At 56.1% G+C, this 27,404-nt stretch overlaps 1 protein-coding gene across 3 annotated transcripts in view; it reads left to right on the top strand.

The window, feature by feature from the left end:
- Positions 1-1,369: 1,369 nt before the first annotated feature.
- The window catches only part of MYO7A (myosin VIIA), a 76,909-nt gene continuing 50,874 nt past the window's right edge, over positions 1,370-27,404 (top strand). For all 3 annotated transcript variants that reach the window (XM_075546327.1, XM_075546328.1, XM_075546329.1), the window contains exons 1-13: positions 1,370-1,489; positions 8,225-8,377; positions 12,006-12,190; positions 12,544-12,665; positions 12,745-12,887; positions 13,122-13,235; positions 14,493-14,646; positions 15,586-15,662; positions 16,141-16,260; positions 16,906-17,048; positions 18,070-18,280; positions 18,763-18,898; positions 25,354-25,460. In XM_075546327.1, coding sequence (XP_075402442.1) covers positions 1,391-1,489; positions 8,225-8,377; positions 12,006-12,190; positions 12,544-12,665; positions 12,745-12,887; positions 13,122-13,235; positions 14,493-14,646; positions 15,586-15,662; positions 16,141-16,260; positions 16,906-17,048; positions 18,070-18,280; positions 18,763-18,898; positions 25,354-25,460 — 1,764 coding nt within the window. In that variant the 5' untranslated portion in view covers positions 1,370-1,390. The remainder of the gene's footprint in view (positions 1,490-8,224; positions 8,378-12,005; positions 12,191-12,543; positions 12,666-12,744; positions 12,888-13,121; positions 13,236-14,492; positions 14,647-15,585; positions 15,663-16,140; positions 16,261-16,905; positions 17,049-18,069; positions 18,281-18,762; positions 18,899-25,353; positions 25,461-27,404) is intronic.

Below are 27,404 nucleotides of genomic sequence, written 5' to 3' on the forward strand. Positions count from 1 at the left end.
GGTCTAGCATCGCTGGCCTCTTTCCTGGGCTGGCGCCTCTGGGTACAGCTCAGAGGTCCCTCCACTGAGTCACCTTTCGGGCTACGGAGTCTAGAGTACGATTCACTGGCTCAGCCATCTTCCGCCTTGTGGTTTATGTCTCCTCTGCCAGTGCTTATCACTCTCTGAAGGGACCACACCACTCACTGTCTTTGCTCAGCAGTTTACTTTCTGTCTCTGTCAACTAGGAGGGAGCCCTGGTGGTGCAGTGGTTTATGAATTGGGCTGCGAACTGCAAGATCAGCAGTTTGGATCCACCAGCCGCTCCTTGGGAGAAAGACAGGGCATTCTACTCATGTAAAGAGTTTTAGTCTTATGGGGGGAGAATTGGGGAATGCAGTGATCGAGCCCCTCCCCACAGGGGGACAAACAACAGAAGCGTGGGGAAAGGGAGACAGCGAACAGTGTAAAATATGAAAATAAAAATAATTGATAAATTATCAAGTAGAATGAAAATGTTTTAGAAGCGATGATGGCAGCATATGTACAAATGTGCTTGACACAATGGATGGATGTATGGATTGTGATAAGAGCTGTAAGAGTCCCCCCACTAAAATGATTTATTAAATTTAAAAAATTAAAAAATAAAGTTAAAAAAAAAGTTTTAGTCTTGGAAACCCAAAGGGGCAGTTCTACCTTGTCCTATTGGGTCGCTCTGAGTCGTTATCAGCTTACGGGCAGTGAGTTGGGTTTGGGTTCCAAGTAGAACCATGGTCACTGCCTGACCCCCGGCTTTTAGGCGGCGCCTGCCTGCCACTCCACAGGCTCACAATACCTGTTTGCTGACTTTCTCAGTACTTGGAAAGGCCATTGCCACTGGTGGGGCCTTCGAGATTTGGCTTCCATGGACTCTTAGGGAGTAAGCAGCGAGAGGCAGGCCCTCTGCTACAGGGTGTGCAAATATGAACCCACCCCCACTGCAGACGGGGTGGGGGACTCCTCACAAGCCAAACAAGGCTGTGTGGGTGAGCTGCTGCACCGGGCCCAGTCCAGAACAGTGTCCCTGGGCTGTCGGAGGCCACAGTATTCCCCCACATCATGGCCTTTGGGCCAGAGAAAGTGATGTGGTTGGGTATTCATGCCCAGGCTCCAGTGAGTCTGTAAAGCGTGGGTCGTGGGTACCGAGCAGTGGGGAGAGAGGGCTGGGGTTTGAAGGTGCCCAGCTGTGCAGCCTCAGCGCTTTCCCTCCCTGGGCTTCTCCAGGGAGAGTGACTGCTACCAAGGGGGAGCAGGAGGGGTGATGGCATGGCCTCAAGTGCCGAACATCAGAGCCGGGTGGGGGTGGGGTGGGGGGGCCATAGTGGTGACTGATCCCCTTCCTGCTCTTCTCCCCCAGGGGGACTATGTCTGGATGGACCTGCGATCCGGCCAGGAGTTTGATGTGCCCATCGGGGCGGTGGTGAAGCTGTGTGACTCGGGGCAGATCCAGGTGGTGGATGACGAAGGGAACGTGAGTAGCTCCAGAGCCCTGCCCCTGCCCCTGCCCCTGCCCTGGGGGCCGCTCGTGCTCACCTGACTGGGGGCTGGGCTGGAGGCCAACACCAGGCAGTATGGGCCCCCCTATCCAGTCCATGTCTTAAACATCCACTCCTCCAGGACGCCTTCCCCACCTCTCTGCTGACAGGGACCCTCCCCTCCTACCACAGGCCAGCCCTGCCAGGGCCCGGTTCTGCCTGGTATGACAGACGCCAGTCTCTGCCTGTGGGAGAGGTGACATCGGAGTGGGGCGCCTCAGGCACACGGGTGTTTTGTGGTCACGCCGACGGGTTTGAAACCCAGGTCCCACCCACTCTCTGTGCCAGCCGGGCCACGTCTCCTTGTCTCCTGAGCCCCACTCTCTTCCTCTGGGAATGGGGATAAGGATGCCCAGCCAGTTGGCGACCAGTCACCGAGATTACACGTGTGAAGCACCTCGGTGGCTTGAGTCGGAAAGCGCCTGGGGCTCCCTTTGTTGGGTTAGGGTACCCCCCAAACTGCAGGGATTCACTGTCCCTCCAGACGCTGCCCTGGGCCAGCACTCTCTCTCTCAGGGGCCGGAAGCAAAGGCAGTGACAGTGGGGCCTGGGGGTTGGGGGAGGAAAGGCATTGGCCTGGAGGAGTGGTCCACATGGGAGCCCCGAGGGGAGGCCTGGGGCCTCTGAACATGTGTGCACAGCTGGGTGTGTGCAGGAACATAGGTACATGTGGATGTGGCGGGGGGTGGGGGGGAGGGCAGTGGGCGTATGTGGCAGGGGAGCAGAGCTGTAGACCCATGGAGATTCTGGTCTACTGTATTTGGGGGCATGCCAGGAGCCGAGCCTGGCTCCAGGCACAGAGATTGAAAACTGAATTCCCCTCTTAACCTCCCAGTGGGAGACAGTCAGGGGGCAAGCGCTCAGAGATTTGGAGCAGGGGGCTGTGCTGGGGCAAGGTGTGGGTTCAGGACCCTGAGCCATCAGTTCACTCTGCCCCCTCAGGGGTACCCTTTCCAGGTTGGCAAAGCTCTTTGACCTATGTTCTCTCTTTGGATCCTGAACCCACAATATCTGTGGGAGTCAAGACAGACACAGCTGTTACCCACCCCAGGGAAACCGAGGCCCGAATGGGCCACCAGGGTCTGTGCCGTGGCCAGCAAGCAATGGTGCTGGGTTAGCGCCTTGGGCCTCTGCCTTCGACACGTGCTTTTTAACGCCTTTGCCCTCGGGGCTCCAGTTGGGTTCATCTAGATGATAATTGGATGCAGATCCCAAGCACCTGCGAGGCGCGCCCCCTCCCCCCCTCACACTCAGCTCTAGGACCCCCTAGGAAGCCACTGTACTCTGGGGCCACAGAAGGAGTGGGGAGAGGAGGGGGGCCAGGCTGGGATGGCAGTGCCAATATGCCTTTGAACCTTCCTAGAGCCCCCAGGGGGGACAGGGACTCTGCCCGAAGGCTTGAGTTTCAGCTGGGTCATGTTGCATGTCAGATGGTGTCCCATAACTCCATGTCACCGGATCCCAGATCCGGCCCCCTCCCACCCGGCCCCCACCGAGGCCTGAGAGTGGGAGCTGCAGAAGGGGGAGGGCCATGACTGGCTGCGGGGGCGGGCAGGGGTGATGGGGTTTGCTTTGGTGGCCTTCTGACCCCTCTATGCTCCTCCTTCTAGATGAGTTCCCCCCCTACCCCAGCATGCCCTTCTATCAGATCACCATCTTCACCCATCTGTCTTCCCACAGCTTTGCTGCCTGCCGGCTGGGCAGGGCATCCACCGAGACTGAATGAAGGGAGGCAGGGTGCCCCCAGCGCTCAGCTGTAGTCCAGGCATTTCCCCTGCCAGATGTGTTCAGTGGGCCTGTCCTTGCCTCCGCACAGAGCCAGCTCCTCTGTTGCTCCAGGCTTGGGCCCAGGCCCGCTCTGTCCAACAGGCTCCTCAGTGCCCCCTATCCCTGCCCCCCTCCCACCCGCTCACTCCTTCAAGGGCCAGCCTCAGCTTCTGCCCTGGTGACACTTGGGCCCCTGACTAGGTGCTGTTGGACCTCGACCTCCCTTGGGAACTGTAGGCAGGAAAAAGGCAGGGAGACTCACGGCTGCCTTTAACCCAGTGGCTGTGTGATCCGGGGGTGGGTCACTTGCCCTCTCTGAGCCTGCCTCCTGGCTTGTAAAACAAGGGTGTTGTGTGGCCATCCTTGCTGACAGCAGGGAGGAGTGAGGACAGGTGTCTCCTTTGTGAAAACAGAAAGCATTCCAGTTGTCACACCTAGTCTTGTCCAGCAGTGACCAGGCTCAGAACTTGAGTCGGTGTGCCGTTGACCCCCTCACACCTCCAGAGAGAAGAGGCAGCTGTAATGCCCATGTTATATAGATGAGGTCTCGAGGTCTCAAGGAGGTCCAGTAACCTCCACGGGGCATTTCACCTCTGGGCTGACTCTCCTGGGGCAGAGTCGTGAAGAGCAGAGGTGAGGTGGAGGCAGGTGGGCCTAGGACTGCCAAGCCAGGGGGATTTTCCACCTGGGTCAACTTTGATCAAGGAATGTTCCACAGAGGACTGAAAAGTTCTCACGGGTTCTTGGGTCTCATCACTTGGCCATGAGGCTGTAGGGAGGGCTGGGGGTGGGCCTGGCTGGGTTGAAATGCCACCGCAACCAGAAGGTGGGCGCTGGCTGTCCCTGTCCCTGACTGCGGAGGACCCTGGGCTGGGCACCATTGTGCTCCAAGACCCGTTTTCTCATGGAAAACTAGGGACCTGCAGTCTGGGGACTTCTGGGATCTCTCCAGCATTAGGACATCTGTTTCCACTTTAGACCTGGTCCCCAGCACCTGCCAGCCTCCCAGCAATCAGACACCCCCTGGCATATCCTTTGTGCCCACCCTGGTCCACGGTAGCATAATCAAGGGCAGCTCAGACATGAAATGTGGCCTCTGCAGACTCTCAGCCTTGGGGCAGAGCAGGAGGCCAGGAAAGAAAGGGCAAAGTCTGAGCAGCGTTTGGGGAAGTGGAGACCCGCCTTCCTTGGCTGGGAAGTTCAAGCTCAGCTGGGGCAAAGGCTGGGTGCCCGGGTCCAGCTCATGCGGGGTTTTTACTGGCAGCTAGAGGAGTGTGTGGGCCATCAGGGAAGGGGGGCAGAGCCCAGAGGGCCAGGGTCCCACAGGTGCTGCAGGAACCTCAGGTGAGGACGGATAGAGGGGGATGGATCGGGTGAAGGAGAGCAAGGGGGACGGGCAGGACCAGGTGGGAATGTGTGGTCTGGATCAGGGAAGGAGTTGAGATTGTCGAGGAAAGTACTGTCACAAAAGCCCTGTAGATACTGGGCAGGACCAAGGTCCACGGGGAGAGGGCTGGGGCCCATAGCCTGCTGGCTGGTTGTTGGAAGGGGTTAGCAGAGAACCGGGATGGGGAGAAGACACAGGACACGCCTGAACTGGAAAGTGACAGAGAGGGCCCTTTGTCCTGCTTGCTCTAGGTGCAAAGAACCTGGAGACAACCTGGAGAGCAGTGCCCAGGGAGCCGTAGGGCTCAACTTAAGCTGTAACCATGCCCCAGGCACAGGTCTGACTCTCTGAGAGGCTGGGATTGTGCAGGGAAGGCCGAGAGACCAGGCTGGTGTAGAGGCAAGCTCTCATGCTTGTTAAGAGAGCCAATGAATGCTACTATTGTCCAGATTCTTGTGCACTTGCCACCTAGTGGCAGCAGAAAATATTGCAGGGCAGATTATCCCCAACAAGCCAGGAAGCTTGTGTATTCAAATCAGCGCTGTTCCCAACCGAAATGTCCATCAGCAGATGAACCGATAACCCAAATGTGGTCACACATGGAATGCTACTCAGCCCTAAAGAAGGGGAGCCAGGCCACAATCTCAGACCCAGTTTCAGCTGCATCTACCCCGACCCCCCCAAGACCCCATTGCTGTGGAGTCCATTCGAAGTTCTAGCAACCTTCTAGGACAGTGGTTCTCAACCTGTGGGTCACGACCCCTTTGGAGGCCAAACAACCCTTTCACAGGGGTCGCCTAAGGCCATCAGAAAACACCTGTTTCCGATGGTCTTAGAAACCGAGACACCGCTCCTCTATCCGTCTCCAGGCGGGTCCGCCCACATGCACATGTGCCCGCATACAAGTACCCAGCGTGAGGACTGCTACCCATGCTACACCGTGGTTCAAGACAAAATTTCAGTTGTCATTAGACATAAATATTTCACAATATAGAATGACATTTACTTGTCATTAGAAATAAATATTTCACAATATAGAATGACATTAAACCTATGCTTTCTTTAATTATGTTCAGTTTGTTACAATGAAAATACATCCTGCATATCAGACATGATTCATAGCAGTAGCAAAATGACAATGATGAAGTAGCAACGAAAATAATGTTATGGTTGGGAGGTTGCCCCCACATGAGGACCTGCATGAGGAGGACTGAGAACCACTGCTCTAGGACAGTAGAATTGCCCCGGAGCGGTTCCAAGGCTGTGCACCATCAGGGAAGCAGTCTCAGGAGCGGCCGGTGGGTTCTGATCCACCTCCCCACCCTCAAACAAACCAATCCAAACCCACCGCCATAGAGTCGATTCCGACTCCTAGCCACCCTGTGGGAATTGGGTAGCCCTCCCAGGGCTGCAGCATCCTCTCACCGGTACTGAAAGTTCATTCCTTGCTGCTCACTCACCAGCAAGTCCGTGAAATGTGCACGGCATGGGCCTGCTTCTCCCCTCCTCCGCTGCACTGTCCTGACACCAGGCTTTCCCTCCAAAGTGCCAACCCCTCGCCAGCCTCACCAGGCCTTGTTTGGACTCACCCTCCCACCCCATCCAACCTCATATTATGACCATCTCTTTCTCATCATTCAGCTCTCAGCTCAAATGTTGCCTCCTTTGAAAGGTAGTCTCTGACCACATTAGGGGTGTGCAGAGGGGCGGGTGGGGGGAGTCAGACTGCACTGGTCAACATTGCCAGAGGGGGTGGCACCAAAATGACCGTCTATAAGTTCCAGGGGAGGAAGGGGGAACCAATTGCCATGATCGACACAGAACCCCATCCCCAGAGGACAGTTAACAGAAACTGGGGCGGAAAGGAGACAGCGGTCAGTGTAAGATATGAAGGTAATAATAACATAATTTATCAAGGGGTCACGAGGTGCGGGGAAGGGCGGGAGGTAAAGAGGAGCTGATACCAAGGGCTCAATAGAACATAAATGTTTAGAAAATAATGATGGCAACATATGTACAAATATTCTTGATACAATTGATGTATGGATTGTTATAAGAGCTGCAAGAGCCCCTGATTAAAATGATCTTTTAATTAAAAAAAAAAAAAAAGGAAAACCCCAGGGCCAATGCCTTAGCAAACATTTCTTATAAATGAAAACATCCCTGTAGTGAGTTGTAACAACACAACATTTTGCTAAGCCCAGCGTGGGCGGATCACTATCTACAAGGCTACAGCTCTGGCTCGTCTGCTTTCTGAACTTTCTCATGTGTCCTGGTCAGAACCGCCTGCGTTACCCGGCGACGACGGTGCTCCGAGTCCCGGCGTGCTTATCTGCAAGCACTATAGACGCGCACTGTTGGGTTTCCTTGCTGCCTGTGGTTTTACAGTTGCTGTTCTTGTCCAAATGTCTGGGGCTTTAGCTCCCAAACTGAAGAGCCAAACTCACCGCCATTGAGTCTTGCAACTCTGAGCCACCCCCATGGCACCGTGGGCGTTAGTATTTATGGCCTGCATCCATACCTTTTTTGAGAATGAAGTTGGAACTAAAGAAAAAGGAGAAACAACTTAGAAGGCTTTCTGCCCCTTACTAACAATGTTGTCGCTAAGAATGCTGTCATTCGGCGTAGAGAGATTTTTAATAAAGAACTCCGTTAGTATTCCTGAAACCTAAGAAGTATACATTTCAGCGGTTTACAACTATGTCGTCATTAGGCGCCATCCCCTCGGTCCCGACCCATCGTGACCTCGTGCGCACAATGGAACAGAACACTGTGTCATCCTCACAGAGGTCACGATGCCTGAGCTTACTGCTGCAGCCGCTGTGTCCACCCACCTTGTCGAGGGCCCTCTGCTTTTTCACTGTCCCCCTGCTTGACCAAACACGATGGCCTCCCTCAGGGACGGGTCTCTCTTGACCAAATGTCCAAAATGCGTAAGCCGAAGTCTCCCCATCTTTGCCTCTAAGGCGCGCTCTGGGCCAGCTTCTTCCGACGCAGACCTGGTGGTCCTTTCAGCAGGCATGGCGCGCTCCATAATGTCCTCCAGCGCCGCAGTTCAGCTGCATCGCCTTTTCAGCAACCATAGCTGTCCCATTCGATGCTGCGATCGCACTGTGTTCTTATGAGAGTGGAATGGATAGTGGGCAGGGCTGAGGACTGGTCGTGGTCTGGACCGGGCAGGGGAGGAGTGTGCCCCAGTGTTTCTGCACTGTGTGACGCCATCCCTCGTGACCGTACTCCTGGCCGTCCTGCCTCGACTCCTCTCTGCAGGATCTGCAGGGATTTGTATGCGTTTGTTCAATAATGCTGAGGATTACTTTCCTCTCGGTCCTGCAGAGCAGCTGAGGGCTCTACTGCCCCCGAAAACTACAGTGTATGGGGCGCAGCAGCTCTTTGGTCTACAGCGAGGGTCAGGATGGCTGGACTCAAACCTGCGACCCTGGATTGGGTTTGACCATAATGTGGGACCCGGGGCCCCTCTGAGAGTGAGCTCACCTGGTCGCCCGTGTCCCTGCAGGAACACTGGATCTCCCCGCAAAATGCCACACACATCAAGCCCATGCACCCCACATCGGTGCACGGCGTGGAGGACATGATCCGCCTGGGGGACCTCAACGAGGCGGGCATCCTGCGCAACCTGCTCATCCGCTACCGGGACCACCTCATCTACGTGAGTGCCGCCTGGCTCCTCCCCCAAAGCCCCGCCCATCCGGACCAGGGTCAGGGGCTCACCTGTCCACAGCTGCTCCACCTACCGCTCCTCCTTTCTGTTGGACGCGGGCTCGCTCGTGCTGTGTGGTTGGGGAAGCGAGGGCGAGGGTAGGCAGTGGGGAGTTGTTATATCAGATTCGGGTGTTCCTTCTAGGGGTCTGAAACACGGGGGGACCCAGATGTATTAAAGCGTTGTTGCCAGGTGACTCGCTCACGTCCATGCGGACTCAGAGGGATGCTGTAGGGCAGGGTGGAACTGGCCCTGTGGATTTGCCAGGCTTTCAGGGCGTAGAAAGCCGCCTCTTTCTGCAGCGGAGCGGCTGGTGGTTTTGAGCTGCTGACCTTATGGCACAACCACTAGGCCACCAGGGCTGCTTGTGGAGTCGATTCTGACTCTCACAGAGTGTTGAACTGCCTCACAGGATTTCTCCAGCCCTCCGGAGTGGCTGCTGGGGTGAGCTCCAACTGCCAAGTTTTCCGTTAACAGCCAGGAGCTCAACTATTGAGCCTCAGAGCCTTCGCTCCTGCAGGAGAGAGAAGCACAGCAAGAGAAAAAAGGTGCTGTCTGTCTGTCTGAGAACAGTGGATCATGTTTGCAAAAAACCCCGAAACAAAACGGGATTGGGTAGAGTAGGGATCACCTTGAGCAGCTGGCAGCTAGTGGCGAGGCCAGCCTGTCCTGTTCTGGAGCAGGCTGCGTAGGGACCCAGGAGGGGAATTCCAGAGGTCCCTGGAGTCTCCAGACAGCCTGGGCTCTGCACATGGGCCTCATCAGAAGTGCTCGCGTGTTCTTGCTGAGCTCTTTTCTGGGTGAGGGAAAGGTGGGTCAGGCGAGGCAGGTGCCAAGCTGCGGCGGTCTGGATTGTCTTCCTTTGCAGGGTCTCGTGGTCAGGATGCTAAGCCACGGGCCCTGGAAGGGCCTCAGCTCTGCTAGAGTCTGTGGGCCTGAGATTCTGGGTGTCTACTGGGGTGAGGATCTGTGTTCAAGGAGGATTCCTGCATCAGCTGAGTCCAGGCCTCTCTACTTGATGGATGGCACAGGACTGGAGCAGGGCTTTGATGAAGCAATAGGACCACTGCTCCACCCAGAAACTGTACCTGTGCCTAACCATGGCAACCCGGTGGCTCCAGGGATTGGGTTACGCTGGGTGGCAGCCCCATGCACCCAGGATTTCCTCAGGTTACCAGGAGGTTGCCCCAGCCGGCTCACAGGCTCAGCCAGATGGACACGCCGTCCCTGACTGTGTGCCCTGGGTCTGCTGCCTCCAGCTGGCCTGTCCCTCGGGCCTGAGCCACAGGCATCCCAGAGACACAAGCCAGCCCCTGGGGCCCCAGAGCAGGAGGTCCCCAGAAGATATCTAGCATCCCTCAGCGGTTGGCCCTGGAAACCAAGGCTTGTCCCTAAGTCTTGCAGGGAGTAGGCGGTAGGGTTGGCCTGTCCTACACCCAGGGCTCCCTGATGCCAAGCAGGCCTCTAGCTCTCCAGCAATAAAACCTGCCCAGTGGGGCCGCAGGGTGGGGTGGGAGAGGAATGGACCATGTCCAAGTTTGGATCCCTGGTGGGAGATTTGGGCATGTGGCCTGGGGGTGTCTGCCCCTCTCTGGTTTCAGCCTTTGCTCTGGCTTTAGTGGGGAAACATTTTGGGGTGATGACTGTGGCTCTGGGAAGGTGTTGGAGTCCTCAGATGTGGTCTCCGTGGCCCACTACATGGGAGGACCCCAGATTTGACAGGTTTGAGGGCTTCAAGGAGGAGGTGGACTCAACTCTTGCACATCACCAGGACTGTGTCTCTGGGTGCCCAGAGAGGCCCCCATGCAGAGGCCCTGTCCCCTGCCCTCGGGTTGCGACTGGCTCCTAATCTCCCTCCCATCACACTCTGTGGGTAGAATAGAACTGTTCCCTCGGGCTTCCAAGGCTGTAAATCTTTATAAGAACAACCTGCCTCATTTTCTGCCCAAGCAGTGGCTGGGAGGTTAGAACAGCTAACCATGTGGTCAACGCTTAACTGACGACACCATAGGGCTCCCTTTGAGAAGTGATTTATCCAAGAGATGTGGTTGCTTGTGCCTGATTCCCAGTCTGGAACAGGCTCATGACAAGAGAACCAGTGTGTGGCCAATGCCACAGGTAGGCAGGGCTGGCATGTAGGACAAGGTGACAGGGGACCTGAGGGTAAGGGGTCCTGAAAGACTGAGGTCTGCAGGCCCTGATCTAAAAATCCAGCCCCACCCTGGGCCTATGGGTCATTGCTCACAGAGAATACCCTCACCCTATCCCCACCCCCCACCCCCGGCTCTCCACTGACCAGCCTCCCTTTTTTCCTGCTCTGCACACACATTTTAACCTCAGACCAGCTGTGGAGGGCGGGTGAGTGTATTTCTGGGACCCACCAGTACTCGATGCGGCTCCAACTCTGGCCTTGTTTGTTTGGCCTGCTGCTCCCCTTCCTGCCTGTACCCCCACCCACCCCCTCTCCTCCTGCCTGGCTCCTCCTGTGAGCCTCAGTTGGTTGGGCATTACCTCCTGCCTGCCACCCCCCTGCCTCTGCTGGGGGCTGCTTGGAAGAAGAGGCTTGGGCCCAGGGAGGGGCACTGCCTGGCCAGATCTCATGGCCTCGGGTCCTGGGGGCAGAGCAGGGAGGCCACTCAAGACTGGGCCTTGCTGGAGCCTGGGGGCCATCCTCTGCATATAGTGCCCATCGGAGAGCTTCCCCTGCATGCCATGCTGGGCTGCGGCCGTGACTTGGTGTGACACACTGAGCTTGGATAGGAGGGGACGGGATCATCAGCCCCCCTGTGCAGTCTTATCTTTGGGCTACCTGTCCCGGCCACAGAGGTCAGTATACAGGCATCACCAGTGACAGGCTGGGCCTGACCTGGTCAAGCAGGGGGCGGGGGGGGGGGGGGTTGGGGAGAGGGCGGTGTCACCTCTGAGCACCTCGCCTGTCCTGTGTAGATGATGGACAGGCAGGCCGTGTTGCTCCTTGACTGGGCAATCTGCCTACAGACAGAGGAGTCAGAGAGCGAAGCCCCCAGGAGGCTTGGGGAGGTTCGCCTGGCCCAGCACCTGCACATCCAGGAAAGCACAAGGGCCCCCTGCCTCTCTGCACTACAAAGACTGGGCCTACCCCCCCTCAAAAACAAAAACAACCACAGACCCAGACCCTCCTGAGCTCCCTCACCTACCAGCCCCCAGTATGGACACGGATGTCACTCCACACGCCTGGGATGCAGGGCTCAGGGACAACCATGGGACTGAACGTTTGGGGAGAAGTCACGGTGTGCTCCGAATGATAAGACTCCATCTCCTTCTACTTTCTCAAGCAGTTGTATGATATCTGTAATACCTTCATTGTACAGATAAAGAAATCGAGGCTTAGAGACCCCCATCCAAGGCCACTCTGAGCCTTTTTCAGTTCTAGGCTGAAGACCTTGCCCCAGTGCAGAAGGGGGCAGGATTCCGACCCTAGCTTCCCCTGGGTGCACCCTTCTTTCAGAGGGGTGGGGGTGGGCGGAGTCAGAGGTCTCTGGAGAACCAGTGCCCCCCATATGAGTGGCAGCGAGCTCCCTGCCCCTGTTGCCCTCAGACATACACGGGCTCCATCCTGGTGGCCGTGAACCCCTACCAACTGCTCTCCATCTACTCGCCCGAGCACATCCGCCAGTACACCAACAAGAAGATCGGCGAGATGCCCCCCCACATCTTCGCCATCGCCGACAACTGCTACTTCAACATGAAGCGCAACAGCCGGGACCAGTGCTGCATCATCAGGTGGGCAGCCCGCGCCCGCCTGGGCGCCAGGCTCAGTGCCGGTGGGCTCCCACCACTGCCTCGCAGGCCTGCTGACCGCCCGGAAAAGACCCAGGCCTGATGGGCAGCGCTGCACACAGAGCATGGCCTCCCCTTCCCTGGCCTTGCATTTCCTCCATGTGACTGGAGCTTGTTCGCCATTGTGATGCTGGCCTGGCCGGGAGGCTGGGCAGGGTGTGCTTGAATACAGGGGAAAGAGGCTCAGCGTCAGGGGTGGCAGGACGCTTTCCACCCGGTCCTGGGAAGTCCGCATGGTCTGCCTGGGGTGGGAGGAGGCAGCGGGCGGTGACAGGTGCTCCCTCTGTCCTGCACAGTGGGGAGTCGGGGGCCGGGAAGACGGAGAGCACAAAGCTCATCCTGCAGTTCCTGGCGGCCATCAGCGGGCAGCACTCCTGGATCGAGCAGCAGGTGCTGGAGGCCACTCCCATCCTGGAAGGTAGGGCTGGGGCTCACCAGGCGGGGCAGGAGACCAGGTGGCATTGGCCTTGCCCCTGACACTCGGCCCGCCCCACCAGCATTCGGGAACGCCAAGACCATCCGCAACGACAACTCAAGCCGCTTCGGGAAGTACATTGACATCCACTTCAACAAGCGGGGTGCCATCGAGGGCGCCAAGATCGAACAGTACCTGCTGGAGAAGTCTCGCGTCTGCCGCCAGGTGGGTCTGAACCCCGGACAGGCAGTGCTGTACCTGCCCGGGGCCCTTGGCACCCGACCTCCTCTGGTCCTGTGCAGCTGCCTGCCTGCCACGTTGCCTCAAATCCCACCACCACGAAAGCCACTGAACAGAGTGAGACACGCGCACGGCTCCCTCCCGCACGGGCCTCTCCTGGTTCCTGGTGGCCTCCTCCTGCCCCTCCCCATCCTGAAGATCTTGTGCCCATGCTTTCAGGCCCCGGATGAGAGGAACTACCACGTGTTCTACTGCATGCTGGAGGGTATGAGCGAGGATCAGAAGAAGAAGCTGGGCTTGGGCCAGGCCACGGACTATAGCTACCTAGCCATGGTGAGGGCACACCCACCTCAGCCCATGCCACCAGCCCCCCTGTTTCCCTCCACCTCACTGCCCCCAAGCTTCAGGTCTGGCGAGTGGGTGCTCGGCTTGCTCCTGCCCTCGTCCCCCTGGGCTTGTCAGTGCATGAGACCTTTTTTCCACCCGGGCACATGCCCCCTTGCACACATGCATCTTGGTGGGCCCTGCCGGTGCACACACACAGGGCTAAAGGTGGGTCTTCATGGCAGAGAAGCCCTGGTGGCACAGTGGTCACATGCTTGATGGCTGTTGGAAGACTCTGGTTCAAACCCACCAGACGCTCCACAGGAGAATGATGCAGCAGTCTGTTTTTGTAGTGACTCTTGCCTCGGCCTCTCGATGGGCGCTCTGCTCTGTGCTGTAGAACTGCAGTGAGCTATCCCGGAGGGCCGTCTGGAAGGGGCAGCCATCTGGCACCTGTGCATAGGACATGAGGACAAGGGGCCTCTGCCAGGTGTCTCAGAGCTACAGAGGGCAGGGCCCTGGTGCCAGCTCCTCAGTGGTGTTTGGACCCGGAGCCCTTGATGCAGACCAGCAGGGGGTGGAGGATCTTGGGACCGAGAACATAACAGGCTGGCTGAGCTTCAAGGATATCGGCTTTCTTGGTCCTGGGAGAGCCCAGATCTGGCGGCTTGGAACTCGTGGCCTGGGCCAGGCCAGTGGACACAAGCATGGGCCATGCACTTGAGGGAGATGGGAGAACAAGGCGTGTGTGTGTGTCCAGAGATTGGGGTTTTGACAGGCACTTCCTGTAGCTGACTGGCACACTGTGCGCGCGCATAGACACACACACACACAGTGGGTCTTGTAGACACACAGATCTGGACATGTACTCTGCCCCCATCTGTCTGTCCCCACCGGCTGTGCCTAGTGAGGGTTTCCAGTGAGGGCCTTTGAGAGGGAGGGGAGACAGTGGGCACTGTAACTACCAGGCAGGGTGACAGGGCAAGCCTGGCAGTGGTGCCCTGGCTCCCTCAACTCCTAGGAAGAAGGTGCACTGGGCTCCTTGGATGTGGATCCTGTATCCAAGAGAGGCCCAGGCAGGGGGATTTGGGAGGTGTCATGACGCCCACGAGGTGGGGTCTGTGCCCTGGAGTGGAACCGCGTGCTGGCCGGGGGACCTTGCCTGGCAGAAAGGGCCCTTTGAAGCAGACACTGCCTCTCTCGGTGACCCATGGCCTCCCTGATGCTCTTCTGTGCCTCACTCCCCTCCCCCTCCCCCCCCCACAGGGGAACTGCATCACCTGTGACGGCCGGGAGGACAGCCAGGAGTACGCCAACATCCGCTCCGCCATGAAGGTGCTCATGTTCACTGACACGGAGAACTGGGAGATCTCCAAGCTCCTGGCTGCCATCCTGCACCTGGGCAACCTGCAGTACGAGGGTGAGGCCAGCACCCCCCTCCCCGCCTCGCCCTGTCTGCCTGTGAAAACCCGCGGGGTCAGTGTGTGAGGGTTTGAACGGGCCTGCAAGCGTCAAGTCATCCTCAAGGGTGGAGTCGTCGGGCTGACATGCCGCCTCAAGGGCGCACAGATACAGCCTGCTGGGAGTTTCCCAGAGGCCCTTTAAGACCTCTTTGGAATCTGGCTTCCTAAAGGTCCACGGTCTCAGGGAGAGGGTAAATCTTCTAACGAATTCATGCTAAGTTGTGAGTGACTACACAGTCATCATCGGAAATGAGGGAAGCTAGGGGAGGGGATGTGTTCACCCATCTGACACTTCCTGGATGGGCACCCCCCACCCCATGCTCCACACATGGAGGTTTTCTGAGGCAGACACCTGGCCCCACTCGATTCCTGGCCCTGGGCTCCCAGTGGGCATGTCTGGAAAAGTTTGCTCAGGGAATGAATAAAGGAGCCCAGTTCTAAGGAGCCTGCAGCCTAGTGGGTCTCGAAAGACCAGAAGCCATTAGGCAGAGGCGGCAGTTTGTGCAAAGTCCCTGAGCCCAGAGCGAGCCGGGGGTGTCCAGGGGCAAGCAGGTGTTATTGGGCATTGAGCTAGGCAAGTTTCCCAAGTCACATTCACAGGAGCCATGGCTGCTTCTGAGAGCCCAGGGGTCTGGAGTGTGTGGCTGCAGGTTCTGCTGTGGGCATCGCAGGCTGGGCTGCAGGATCTCCACCCTCCCAGAGCTCCTAGGCTGCTGGGGAGAACATTTGTCAAGCATCTTTCAGGCCAGAGAGGCATTGAGTCACAGTGCTGACACCCTGTGAGGGAAGGCAGACCCTCGGAGAGTGGGCAGGGCAGCCTGGCCTTGCCTGGGCCGGGTCCCTTATCCCCACACCGGCCCTCCTTGCCCTCACGCTGCCTGTCCTCCTGCCGACAGCACGCACCTTTGAAAACCTGGATGCCTGTGAGGTGTTCTTCTCCCCGTCCCTGGCCACAGCTGCATCCCTGCTCGAGGTCAGTGCCCCGCCCGCCCTGCTGGCTTGTCCTAACCCTGCTGGCCTCTGCTCATGGTGTCCTGGACTGGGGGCGGGGGGCTGGGACCCTCCAGACGTGTAACCCTGAGCAAGTCTCTTCTGCCTGTCCAGTGGACTTCAGCCTCTACATTTGGACAAAGGATGCTGATGACCGAACCTTAGGCTTGACCAGAGTTGGGGGCGGGGGAGCAGGTGCCTAGACCCGAGAGTTGCAGCATGCTGGCCAGTGTTAAGGTGGGGTGGGGTGGGGGTGGGGATTCCTTCCAGGAGTTATCGGAGCAGGTTTTGACTGTGGCCGTGGTTGAGTGCCCTGGGCGACAGCATTCTTAGTGGAGAGAAAGTTTACACCAAGGCTTGGGTTAGAGTGTAGGGTCAGGGAAGGTCTGGGGTGGGTGGAGGGGCAGGCTGGCGGGTGGCCATCGGCCAAGGCCAGCCCCTCACTGGTCTGCTTGCGCCAGGTGAACCCCCCAGACCTGATGAACTGCCTGACCAGCCGCACCCTCATTACCCGCGGGGAGACCGTGTCCACCCCGCTCAGCCGCGAGCAGGCGCTGGATGTGCGGGACGCCTTCGTCAAGGTGGGCTGGTGGCAGAGGGGCCACGGTCCCCCAAGCCCCAAGTTGGGGCGGGGAGTGGCAGCTTGACTGTTAGTGGGCAGGCGTTGAGGAGTCCACAGAGCTGGATGGACCTCTGGCCCTGGCCTCTTCCCACCCTGGGGTCCCTGGCACCAGAATGGGATCGTTCTTGGGTCTGGGCAAGTCCTGGCCTGCGTGTTCCATTCACCTTGAGGGTCTGGGCCTTGCTTTATTGTGGGGACTCTCCCCGCTCACCCTTCTGGCCTAGCCTACTCGCCTGCTTGGTCTCTATTCTGGATTGTGCTTCCCAGCCACTTGGCTCCAGCTCAAGGTCACCATCTGGGGTTGCTGCAGATGACTTCGAGACGGGGCTGTGGGGTTGGTCCTTCCCGTTTCTGTCGGCCCACCTTGGCTCCTCATTGAGCCACAACCCACATCAGGCCGTGGGCTGGGCTGTGTGAGGGACACAGAAAGCGCAGGGAGCCAGGCCTCCCTTCTCCCCAGCCTGCGGGCTCAGGAGGGATTGTTCAGTCACCAGGGCGGGTGGAGCAGCTTGAGGGAAGGGTCTGGTCTCATAGACCTGGGGACGGGCTGACCCGTGGGCCACTGTGGCTGGGCCCAGGGCCTGACCAGGGGTCCTCGTCTCAGGGCATCTATGGGCGCCTCTTCGTGTGGATCGTGGACAAGATCAACGCAGCCATTTACAAGCCTCCCTCCCTGGAGGTAAAGAACTCTCGTCGGTCCATCGGCCTCCTGGACATCTTCGGGTTCGAGAACTTTTCTGTCAACAGGTACATGTGGGGCCCTGGGCCGAGCAATGGTGACGTTGAAACGCTGTGTTGCGCCCCTTAAACCGACCTAGTTGGCACCGGGCACGCTCCCCGGGTCAATCTGTGGGTCAATCCTCTCTCCTCTTTCCTTTTCTGCCCTTCCCGTTCCTGGCTCTTCCTAGGGCTGGTCGAGGTGTGGTCACCTGGGGGTCGGTGGGGGCAAGATAGGAGGAAGAGAGGCTTAGGTGTTCAGAGATGGCCCTCTTGTCCCCAGGCCCCACTGGCCCTTGCTGCTCTGCCCAGTGTCCAACCTGCAAGGGACCCCTCGATGCAGGAGATGTCAGGCCTGTGGCATGCTGGGATTATGTGTGGTCTCAGCCACATTTGGGATGGGGTCCTGCCTCTTGGAGGCCATGGGAGGGGCTGATGGATGGAGCCCCCCAAGTGGGTCATGGGGCTGGAGTCAGCCCCACTTTCTAGCTGTGCGGCTCTGACAGACCGATTCATTTCAGCAATGTTTGGATGTCTCAACGCCCTCCCCTGCCAACCAACCCCCTAGCCCCCTCCCCCTCCCCCACACCAAGGCATGATGCCGGGAGTGTTAGCTGGGAGCGTGCAGAGACCGTAGCCCAGCAGTCAGGCCTCTGACCCCAGCCTTGCCCCACCTCCTGCTGACACTCGGTGGTCTTTTGTGGCCCACCCCTCAGTCTCAGGCCCAGCTGCAGGTGCCCTGCCAGGGGGCTGAGTACCTGCTTTGCCAGCCGCCAAGCAGAGAAAAGGGTCCTGAAGGGAGGTCCTGAGCCCTGGGTTCTAGGCTTAACTCTTCCTCAAACTCAGTGAGAGGACTTGAGCCAAGCGACCGCCCTCTCCGGGCCTGCGGCCTCTCCGTCCATTGAGGGGCCAAGCCTGCCCGTCTGCTCCCACTTGAGACTGATAGTGAGGGTGACTGGCCTCAGGTCGCAGTGCTCCTGCAGGCAGAGCCAGAGCCTTGGGTGAGGGATGAGGCCGGCACCCCACAGGTCCCTGTGTCCGTGCCCCGCAGCTTCGAGCAGCTCTGTATCAACTTGGCCAACGAGCACCTGCAGCAGTTCTTCGTGCGGCACGTGTTCAAGCTGGAGCAGGAGGAGTACGACCTGGAGACCATCGACTGGCTGCACATCGAGTTCACCGACAACCAGGACGCCCTGGACATGATCGCCAACAGGCCCATGAACATCATCTCCCTCATCGACGAGGAGAGCAAGTTCCCCAAGGTGGGCCGCACGGAGCCTCTGCTGTGCCCCCCCATCCCCCACCAATGGGGACGCAGGACACCCGCCTCTGAAGGCGACTCTGAGGTCCAGAGGGGTGCATCACTCGGCATACAGGAGTTGCTGGCAGCCCACTTGGTTCTGGGCCACACAATACAGCCCGAGCATCCTGCAGGCTCAGGGCGGGAGCTCCGAGCACGCTTGTGCCTTTGATCCCAAGGCAGAGAGGGCAGGGACACGGGTCCCAGGATTTCAATCCTGGGAACTCTATTTTATAAACAGGAAGGGACATTCAGGGTGGTCTAGTTCCAAATCACCTACTTAACAGGCGGGCCTTGGAGGCCCAGCGAGCTTCTATGTGGGGTACAGAGGGCGGGGAGCCGCTTGAGGAAGAGGAAGAGGGGCTGTAAAGATGAGGAGCCCTGGGCCTTGGTAGAGGGTTAGGGGGCAGGGAGGGCTCATTGGCTGCCCCTCGGTCCCCACAGGGCACAGACACCACCATGCTGCACAAGCTGAACTCCCAGCACAAGCTCAACACAAACTACGTCCCTCCCAAGAACAGCCATGAGACCCAGTTTGGGATCAACCACTTCGCAGGCATTGTCTACTACGAGACCCAAGGTACGAGTGGGGTGTCCAAGCTCCTCTTCGCCCCTGTGTGCTGTGCTTACCTTTCCAGCCCAGGAGAAAGACACCGGGGTCCTGGGAAACCAGAGGGGGAAGGGGCCTGAGGGAATGCCGTGCTCAGTGCCCAGTGTCTGTGTATTCGTTTCCCATGGTGGCAGGACAAAGTTCTACCAGCGAGGTGGCTTATGATGCAGAAATGTGTTCTCTCAACCCTAGAGGCTAGAAGTCTGAGATTAGGGTGTTAGTCTTGCCGAAGGCTCTAGGGGAGGACCTTTCCTCACTGCGTCCTGGCAGCTGGTGGTTCCTGGCAACCCTTGGTGTTCCTTGGTTGGTAATTTCCACAACCAAACTCACTGTCCCTTATTGATTCCAACTCCTGGTGACTCTATAGGTTTTTGAGACTGAAAATCATTATGGGAGTCAATCTTTACAAGACTCCCCCCCCCCCACATTAAGGAGGAGCTGGTGGTTTCGAACTACTGACCTTGCCAGTAAGCAACCCAAAGTATAACCCATTACGCCACATTCCAGGCTCGCCTCTGTCTTCCCAGGGCCATCTTAACTGTGTCTGTGTTGCTTTTAATATGGGCAACAGTCGTATTTGATTAGGACCCGTCCTACTCCAGTATGACCTCAGGTTGAGTGCTGACATCCCCAAAGACCAGCTTTCTAAAGAAGGGCATGTTACCGGGATCAGGGGTTAGGATTTCAATGTATCTTCTGGGGGGAATGAGAAAAAATATGGCATAGAGATGGCATCTGACCTCTGATTTCACAAAGGGGGAGGAGAATCAAGTTGGTCTGCCCAAGGTTGGTTCCTCTGAGGTGATGTCCAGTCCCTTTTAGCCATCTTTACCCATCTGACACTGCCCTTCTCCCCATGGCACCTCTTCTTTACTGGGGTGGATAGTTAATTTCAGTGGCCACACACAACTCACAGACCATACTCACGATTTTGGGGATTTGACGGGGAAGTTAGCAGGTTACAATTCTGAATCAGAAATGCGCAGGATACAGCTATTTGGTCAGGAAAGCCTTTTGTTCTGCTGTGCGGACAAGCAGGTCTTTCTTTGGTCACTGGCCTCTTGACCCCTTGACCTGTCCTCTTTGTAGCTTTGCAATGCTACAAAGCTCTTCTAGCACTGCCGATGAATACCTCGAGCGCATTCCACCTGCCATAAGCCTCCCTCCAGAAGGCACTCAGCTCTAAGCAAACCTAGTTTCTCTGAGTGCTTCGAGGCCACCATTCCAAAAATAGCACTCAGCTGTGTTTGATCCATAAGCCAGGCAGCCCACCACTCTGTCTCCTGGCCTGGCCCTGCTGCCCTCACCCCTCTGGTGTCTCAGCTCTCTGTCTGCTAGATGTCGGAAGTTCAGTGTGTAGTCATCTCAGGATCCAAATAACATGCTGCACCACTGGCTCATCTTTCTTCGTGGTCCTGAGGTCTTGCTCCCGGGATGGTCCTTTTATACCCAGCAGAAAGGCAAAATGAACCAATCTCCACAGGGTGGTTGTTAGGTGCCGCCCAGTTGGTTCCGACTCATAACGACCCTGTGCACAGCAGCACAAAACCTGTACCCCTGTACTTATGTTTCAGCCCGTGTCAATCCATCTCAATGCAGAGCTTCCTCTTTTTCGCTGCCCTGTTACTTTATCAAGCACGATGTCCTTCTCCGGTGATGGATCTCTCCAAGTCTCGTGACCTTTGCCTCTAAGGAGCATTCGGGCTGTACTTCTTCCAAGACAGATTTGTTTTCTTTTGCCCGCCCATCTACTTTCTGAATAGACCCTTTGCCAGCACCGTACTTCAAATGCGTCGATTCTTCTTCAGTCTTCCTTCTTCAGGGTCCAACTTTCACGTGCACATGGGGTGATTGAAACTACCGAGCTTGGGCCAGGAGCACCTTAGTCCTCAAAGAAACATGCTTGGCTTTCAACCCTTTAACGAGGTCTCATGCAGCAGACTTGCCCAATGCATGTGTCCTGTGGTCTCTTGACTGCTGCTTCAATGCGTAGATTGTGGATCCATGCAAGATGGAATTCTCGACGACTTCAGTCTTCCCTTGGTCCAGCTGTAGTGATTTGTGTTTTCTTTACCTTGAGTTGTAAACTGTACTAACGGCTGCAGTCCTTACTTTGCATCAGCGAGTGGTCCTCCTCACTTTTGGCAGGCAAGGTTGTGTCATCTGCATTTCACAGGTGGTTAATACGCCTTCCTCCAATTCTGGTACCAGGTTCTTCTTAATATAACCCAGCTTCTGATTTGCTCAGCACCAGGTTGGATAAGTCGGGTGGGCGGAAACAACCCTGAGGCACACCTTTCCTGATTTTACATCACGCGGCTCTGCTTGCACAGTGGTCTCCTGATCCAGGTGCAGGTTCTGCATGAACAAAATGTAGCATTTTGCAATCCCCGTCTTCCTCGAAGCTGTTCATAATATGTTGTGGTCCACCCAGTCAAATGCCTTCGCATAGTCAATTAAACAAGTAAACATTTTTCTAGTGTTCTGGCTTTCAGCCAAGATTCATCTGCCATGAGCAATGTTTGTTCCACGTTCTCTTTTGAATCCAGCCTCAACCTCCCTGTCGATGCACTGCTGCAACCATTGTTGGGCGGTCTTCAGAGGAAAATGCACTTGCATGTGATATTGATGATCGCGTTCCGTAATCCGTGCATTTTGTGGGGTCGCCTTTCTTTGGAACGGGACCAAACACGGATGTCTTCCAGTCAGTTGGCTGAGCAGCTGTCTTCCAAATTCCCTGTCCGAGATGAGGGAGTGCTTCCAGTGCTCCGCCAGCTTCTTCAAACGTTTCACTGGGCATTCCGTCAATTCCCGGAGCCTGGTTTTTGCCTAATGCTTTTAGTGCAGCTTGGACTTCTTCCTGCAGCAATATTTGTTCTTGGTCATGTGCTACCTCTTGAAATAGTTGAATGTCAACTCGTTCTTCTTGGTACAGCGACTCAGCGTGGTCTTTCCATCTTTTGATGCGTCCTGCATCGTTTGATATTTTGCCCATGGAATCCCTCAATATTGCAACTCAACGCTTGCATTTTTTTCTTGAATTCTTTCAGTTTAAAATCTCTTGAGTGTGTTCTTCCTTTTTGGTTTTCTAACTCTAGGGCTTTTCCCATTTCGTTATATTATTTTATGCTGTCTTCTCCAACTGCCCTTTCAAATTTTCTGTTCACTCTTTGCCTTCATCTTTTCCTTCATGTGCCTTAGCTACTCTGCGGTTAAGTGTCAGTTTCATAGTTTTATCTGACATCCACGTTGATCTTTCCTTTCCTTCTTGTCTTTTTAATGACCTTTTGCTTTCTTCATGCATGACGTTTCCAGTATCATCCGCAATTCACCAGGTCTTCTGTCATTTGTGGGTAATGCAGCAAATCTGTTCTTGAAATGCTCTCGAAATCCAGGTAGGTCGGCCTCAGGTTAGTCTTCTGGCTCCTGTGGACTTGCTTTCACTTTCTTCAACTCCAACCCGAACTGACATATGAGCAATTGATGGGAGGTGCTCCACTGTCGGCCCCTGCCTGGTTTCCGCTGCTGGTACTAGCTTCTCCATCGTCTCTCGCCACAGACGTAGTCGATTTGATTTTTCCGGATTCCATGTGGAGAGGTCCGTGGGCGTTGTTGCTGCTTGTGTGGTTGGAACAAGGGATTATGGCGACGAAGTCCGTGGTCTTACAGAGTTCTACCCCACAATCTCTAGTTTTGTTTCTATCACCAAGGCTCCTGTAAAGCGTCTCAGAAACCCACGAGGGCAGTTGTGCCCTGTGCCGGAGGGCCGCTGTGAGTTGGCATCAGCTGGGTGGCAGTGAGTTTGGTGTTTTATTCTCTTCATCTTCTGGCACTGCCTCTGACAATATTTGGGTGCTGTTTACTGGGTTTTCAGTGTCTGACAAGGTTCTACTGCCGCCCAGAAGGGTTTCAGTTGCTAGTCCCTCAGAAGTGGACAGCCTATCTCTTCTTTATAGTCTGTCCTTCCTCGGAAGCTCCGATTAAGCCTGTTCCCTTTTGGTGTTTGAAATACCGGGGACATAGCTTCTGCCATTGTAGCACGGCAAACCGGCAGATAAGTTGTGGATCTGGTCATTCTATCTCGGTGCCAAAGCCCACCTTTCTGTTACTGCGCACCTCCCTGCAAGCCCCGCCCCCTCCCCAGGTGCCAGATGGGCAGCCCAGCACTGGGTCTCTGTGCTTCCACAGTCCAGGGGCAGCCTGAGTCCTGTGTGGAGAAACATGGATGTCTCTGCCTGTGCCTCATCCTCAGGCATCCCAGCCCTAGCAGGTCTCTAACCAGACTTTCCAGTAACCCAGGGAACATGCAGCCTCCTCTGGGTCTGTGCCCCGAGGCCTGGGTGGGAGGAGCTCAGCCCCTGGCTTGTTGTGTGCTGTTGAGCAGCCCCTGGCTTCTCTGCACATCCTGACAGATGGAATGGGGGAGGTAAACCCTGCCCATCCCTCAATGGAGGGTGGTGTCCCATGAAGGCGCACAGTGAAACTTACTGTTCAAAGGTGAGCAACTGTATCTATTTATTTATGATTTATCTAGAATTTTCTAACAGTCTTATTGACATCTGATTCCTCCATCGTACAATTCAGCAGTTCAAGCGCATCGCAAAGAGGCCTGCCATCACCTCCACGATTCACGTTAGAGCGCTGTTCCCCTCTCTCGCACTCTTGATGAGCCCCTCCTTCCTCCCGGGGGCGTGGGGTGTGTGCGGGGCTGCCAACCTTGAGGACAGCAGCGCTCCTCCAGAGAAAGAGGAGGCGGTCCTTCTCCTCCTGTGAAGAGTGACCTTCTAGGAGACCCACAAGGCAGCCCTGCCTGCCCTACGGGGCCACCAGGCGTCAGCAGGGGCTCCATGGCAGTGCGCTTGGTTTTTCATTTACATCCAACCTCGCTCGCTCGCCCACTGTAATTCCAAGAAACTAGTAAACAGGTGTTGTCTCTACATAGGTCCCTATCCTGATTTCATATAAAGAAAAAAACACAAAAGCAAACCCAAACAAATCCCAGCCATCATGAAACCAAGGAAAAACATCCGTTCAAAAGATAACAGAGGATAATAAAAACTAGAACAAATTTAAAATGGGTCAAAGGGAGAACGAATGATAGGTGTTAAAATTTAACCTAAATAACCTAAATATTGTTCATCTTTTTTAGTCATTTATTTAATTTATTTATTTTAAAAGATCATTTTATTGGGGGCTCTTACAGCTCTTATATCTCTCCATACCCCAGTCGTGTTAAGGATATTTGTACATAAGTGGCCATCATCATTCTTAAAACATTTGCTTTCTATCTGAGCCCTTGGGATCAGCTCCTCTTTTTCCCCTCCCTCCCCCTCTCCCACCATTGTGACCCCTTGATAAATTATAAATTATTATCATTTTCATATCTTACATCGACCACTGCGTCCCTACACCTGTGTTTCTGTCCTTCATCCCCCAGAGGGGGGGGTGGAGAGGTGTTATGTGTCAGTCATTATGATCGGTTCCCCTTCCTTCCCTCCTCCACCCATTAGTCCATTTTCTGTTGCTCTGTCTGATAGCAAAGCTGTTCACGGTCCTGGTCAATGGCCATTAGATTCGCTGGTGCCTCCATCTAAGTAAATCCTTGCAGATGGATTGTGGACTTTCACCAGCATCCATACCGTTCTGCAAACCAGGTGCTCAGAATTTAAACTCTAATACAGTTTCCTCTTCTGGTTTTGGATGCTATTGTTTATAATCCTTGGATCACACAGGCTGGTGTACCTCTTCTGTTCGGACTTGGCTGTCAGCTCCCTTTGATGGCTGTTTGTTTCCAGCCTTTAAGACCCCAGATGCTATCCTTTCTAATAGCCACGCACCATTTGAGTTCTTCACAACACGTTGCTATCACACCCTGTGGACAACAGTGATCTCTTCACAAGGACAAATATTGAGTATGGCCACATTGTAAAAACTGATTGTTCTTAGATTAAGTCCATTCATGCATCTGTAGTTTATATATGTCCTGGGTCCACTTTAGAAATGTCATTATCCTTTTGTTGGGGAGCATTATCAATCATCCCCATGGGCATATGGTAATTCTATCATTAACTACCTCACAAATGCAAGGTGCTTCTAACACATTATTTTACGGTGAGCTGGTACTAGATCGGCATGCGCTCTTTCCCGGGTGACAGACTTGTAATTCAGCAAGGGAGCTTGACGTCTTGGTTCAAAAGGATGGCAGCATTGTAGGCTCTGGGCACTTTAGTCAGAGACGTGGCTTTATTCTCCCCCTGGGGAGGAAACCTGCTGCCTTTCGGGAAGGGAGGCCACAGGACTGGTGAGATGCAGCTCCGGTTCCTGCTCACCACTCACTTGCTCTGCCCTGGGCACGCCGCTGCCCGCTGGCTCCCTCTGGGTGGGTTGGACTCACTGAGTGTTGATCTCTCTCTGCCTCTGCCCAGGCTTCCTGGAGAAGAACCGGGACACCCTGCATGGAGACATCATCCAGCTGGTCCACTCCTCCCGGAACAAGTTCATCAAGCAGATTTTCCAGGCTGATGTTGCCATGGTAATGCTGGGGTACAGGTGGAGGCTTTCACTGGCAGGAAAGAACCCCCAGAAACCAGGTCTGTGACTGGGCCCTCCCTTGTTCAGCGGTATCAGCTGAGCTCCTGTGGCCGCAGAACCAGGACAGTGCTTTCCTGGGGCTCCAGGAGAGGCCTGGAGGGACCTTCAGGGTCCCCCCCATATGGTCCTTTCTTGCACTGACAGGGGCTGGGGGAGTGCAAGCCCCAGACAGTGGTAATAGAGCAGAGCCTGGCCGGGACTCAGCTCACCTGGGAGGTTCAATCCCAGACCTCTAGCAGCTGCCAAAGAGCACAGGGAGAGGAGCATGTCCAGCTCCCAGGATCTTGGAGGAGGAGAGGAGAGAGGACCTCAGAAATGGACACAGAGGCCATGTTGGCATGAGCCCTGACTCTCAGGTGGCAATCTGGTGGACATTTCCCTGTGATCACATGCCTCTTCTTCATGTTCCTCTGTCCCCATGGTTTCTTGCGGGCGTGCAGGGCAAGGCTTGTGGAGAGAGAGCTAAGCGCCCCCCCCCCCCCAGTGCCTGTCCAGGTGCCAGCACTGCCCCTGCCCAAGCTGCCAGGAGCCCTGGGTCCCTGACCCACCCTGTTCTTGCTCCCTCCTCCCCTCATCTCGCTCTGCACTGGGCTCCCACTGTAGTTTCTCTGCGGTTACTCATCGGGCACTCTCCGCCGGCCAGCAGCTTCTGCGAAGGTAAAAGACCCCCCAACCTGCGTCTGAGGATGGTGGGAGAAGCCTGCAAGGCCCCTGGGGCCCGGCCTTCTCTTGGTTTATTTTGCTGGTTGTTGTTTGGTTTGGGGTGCTTTTTTGGAGTGTGCTGCTTAGTGGAGTGGTTTGTGGAGTGCTTTTATCTTTTTCTGTTTTTGCTTTTGGAGTTGTGTGCACTGGAGGCATCTCAGTTTCTTAAGCGAGGAAACTGAGTCCTAAAACCAGGCAGGGACTTGTCCAGGAACCTAGGGACTCTTGGGCAGAGCCGGGATGCAAGTTAACTCCTCGGCCGGGCTCTCTCCTCTGTCCACTGTTGAGTCGCTTTGATGCCTCCGCCCCTGCTCCTTCCACCAGGCAGGCCTGCTAACCCTGTCTATGCCACGTTCAGCTTCTCACAGCCAGCAACCAGGAGCAGGTGGTATTTTCAGCATTTTTCAGTTGGGAGGTCTGAGGCTAGAGGGGGCTGTGACTGACCTCAAGGCATAGCATCCTGGGAGGAGCTGGGACCAGGAGCCATTATTGCCCGCTGGCCATCCTTAGACGCCTCATGTGGTCAGAAGGAAGATGCCACAGACCGTGCAGGGGCCGGGGGCTTTGAGCCCCAGCACGGCTCTGCTATCCACTCAGCCTCCCCTTTCTCCTCTCCGCCAAATGTTGGCATTGCCACTGCCCCCCCACCCCCAAAGTGGTGTAAGGCTGAGCCTGTCTTCCTTCCCAGTGATACCTGCTGCCCCAGTACATCCCCTGCTGCCCCAGTACATCCTCCGCTGCCCCAGTGCATCCCCGACTGCCCCAGTGCATCCCCCGCTGCCCCAATGCATCCCCCGCTGCCCCAGTACATCCGAGACTGCCCCAGTGCATCCCTGACTTCCCCAGTACATCCCCTGCTGCCCCAGTACATCCCCCGCTGCCCCAGTGCATCCCTGACTGCCCCAGTACATCCCCCGCTGCCCCAGAGTACATTCCTGACTGCACCAGTACATCCTCCACTGCCCCAGTGCATCCCTGACTGCCCAAGGGCATCCCCGATGCCCCAGTGCATCCCCCGCTGCCCCAGTGCATCCGAGACTGCCCCAGTGCATCCGAGACTGCCCCAGTACATCCGAGACTGTCCCAGTGCATCCCGACTGCCCCAGTGCATCCCCAACTGCCCCTGTACATCCCCGACAGCCCCAGTGCATTCCCGACTGCCCCAGTGCTTCCCCCGCTGCCC

This window comes from Tenrec ecaudatus, chromosome 4 (genome assembly GCF_050624435.1).
Source record: "Tenrec ecaudatus isolate mTenEca1 chromosome 4, mTenEca1.hap1, whole genome shotgun sequence".
Classification (NCBI taxonomy): domain Eukaryota; kingdom Metazoa; phylum Chordata; class Mammalia; order Afrosoricida; family Tenrecidae; genus Tenrec; species Tenrec ecaudatus.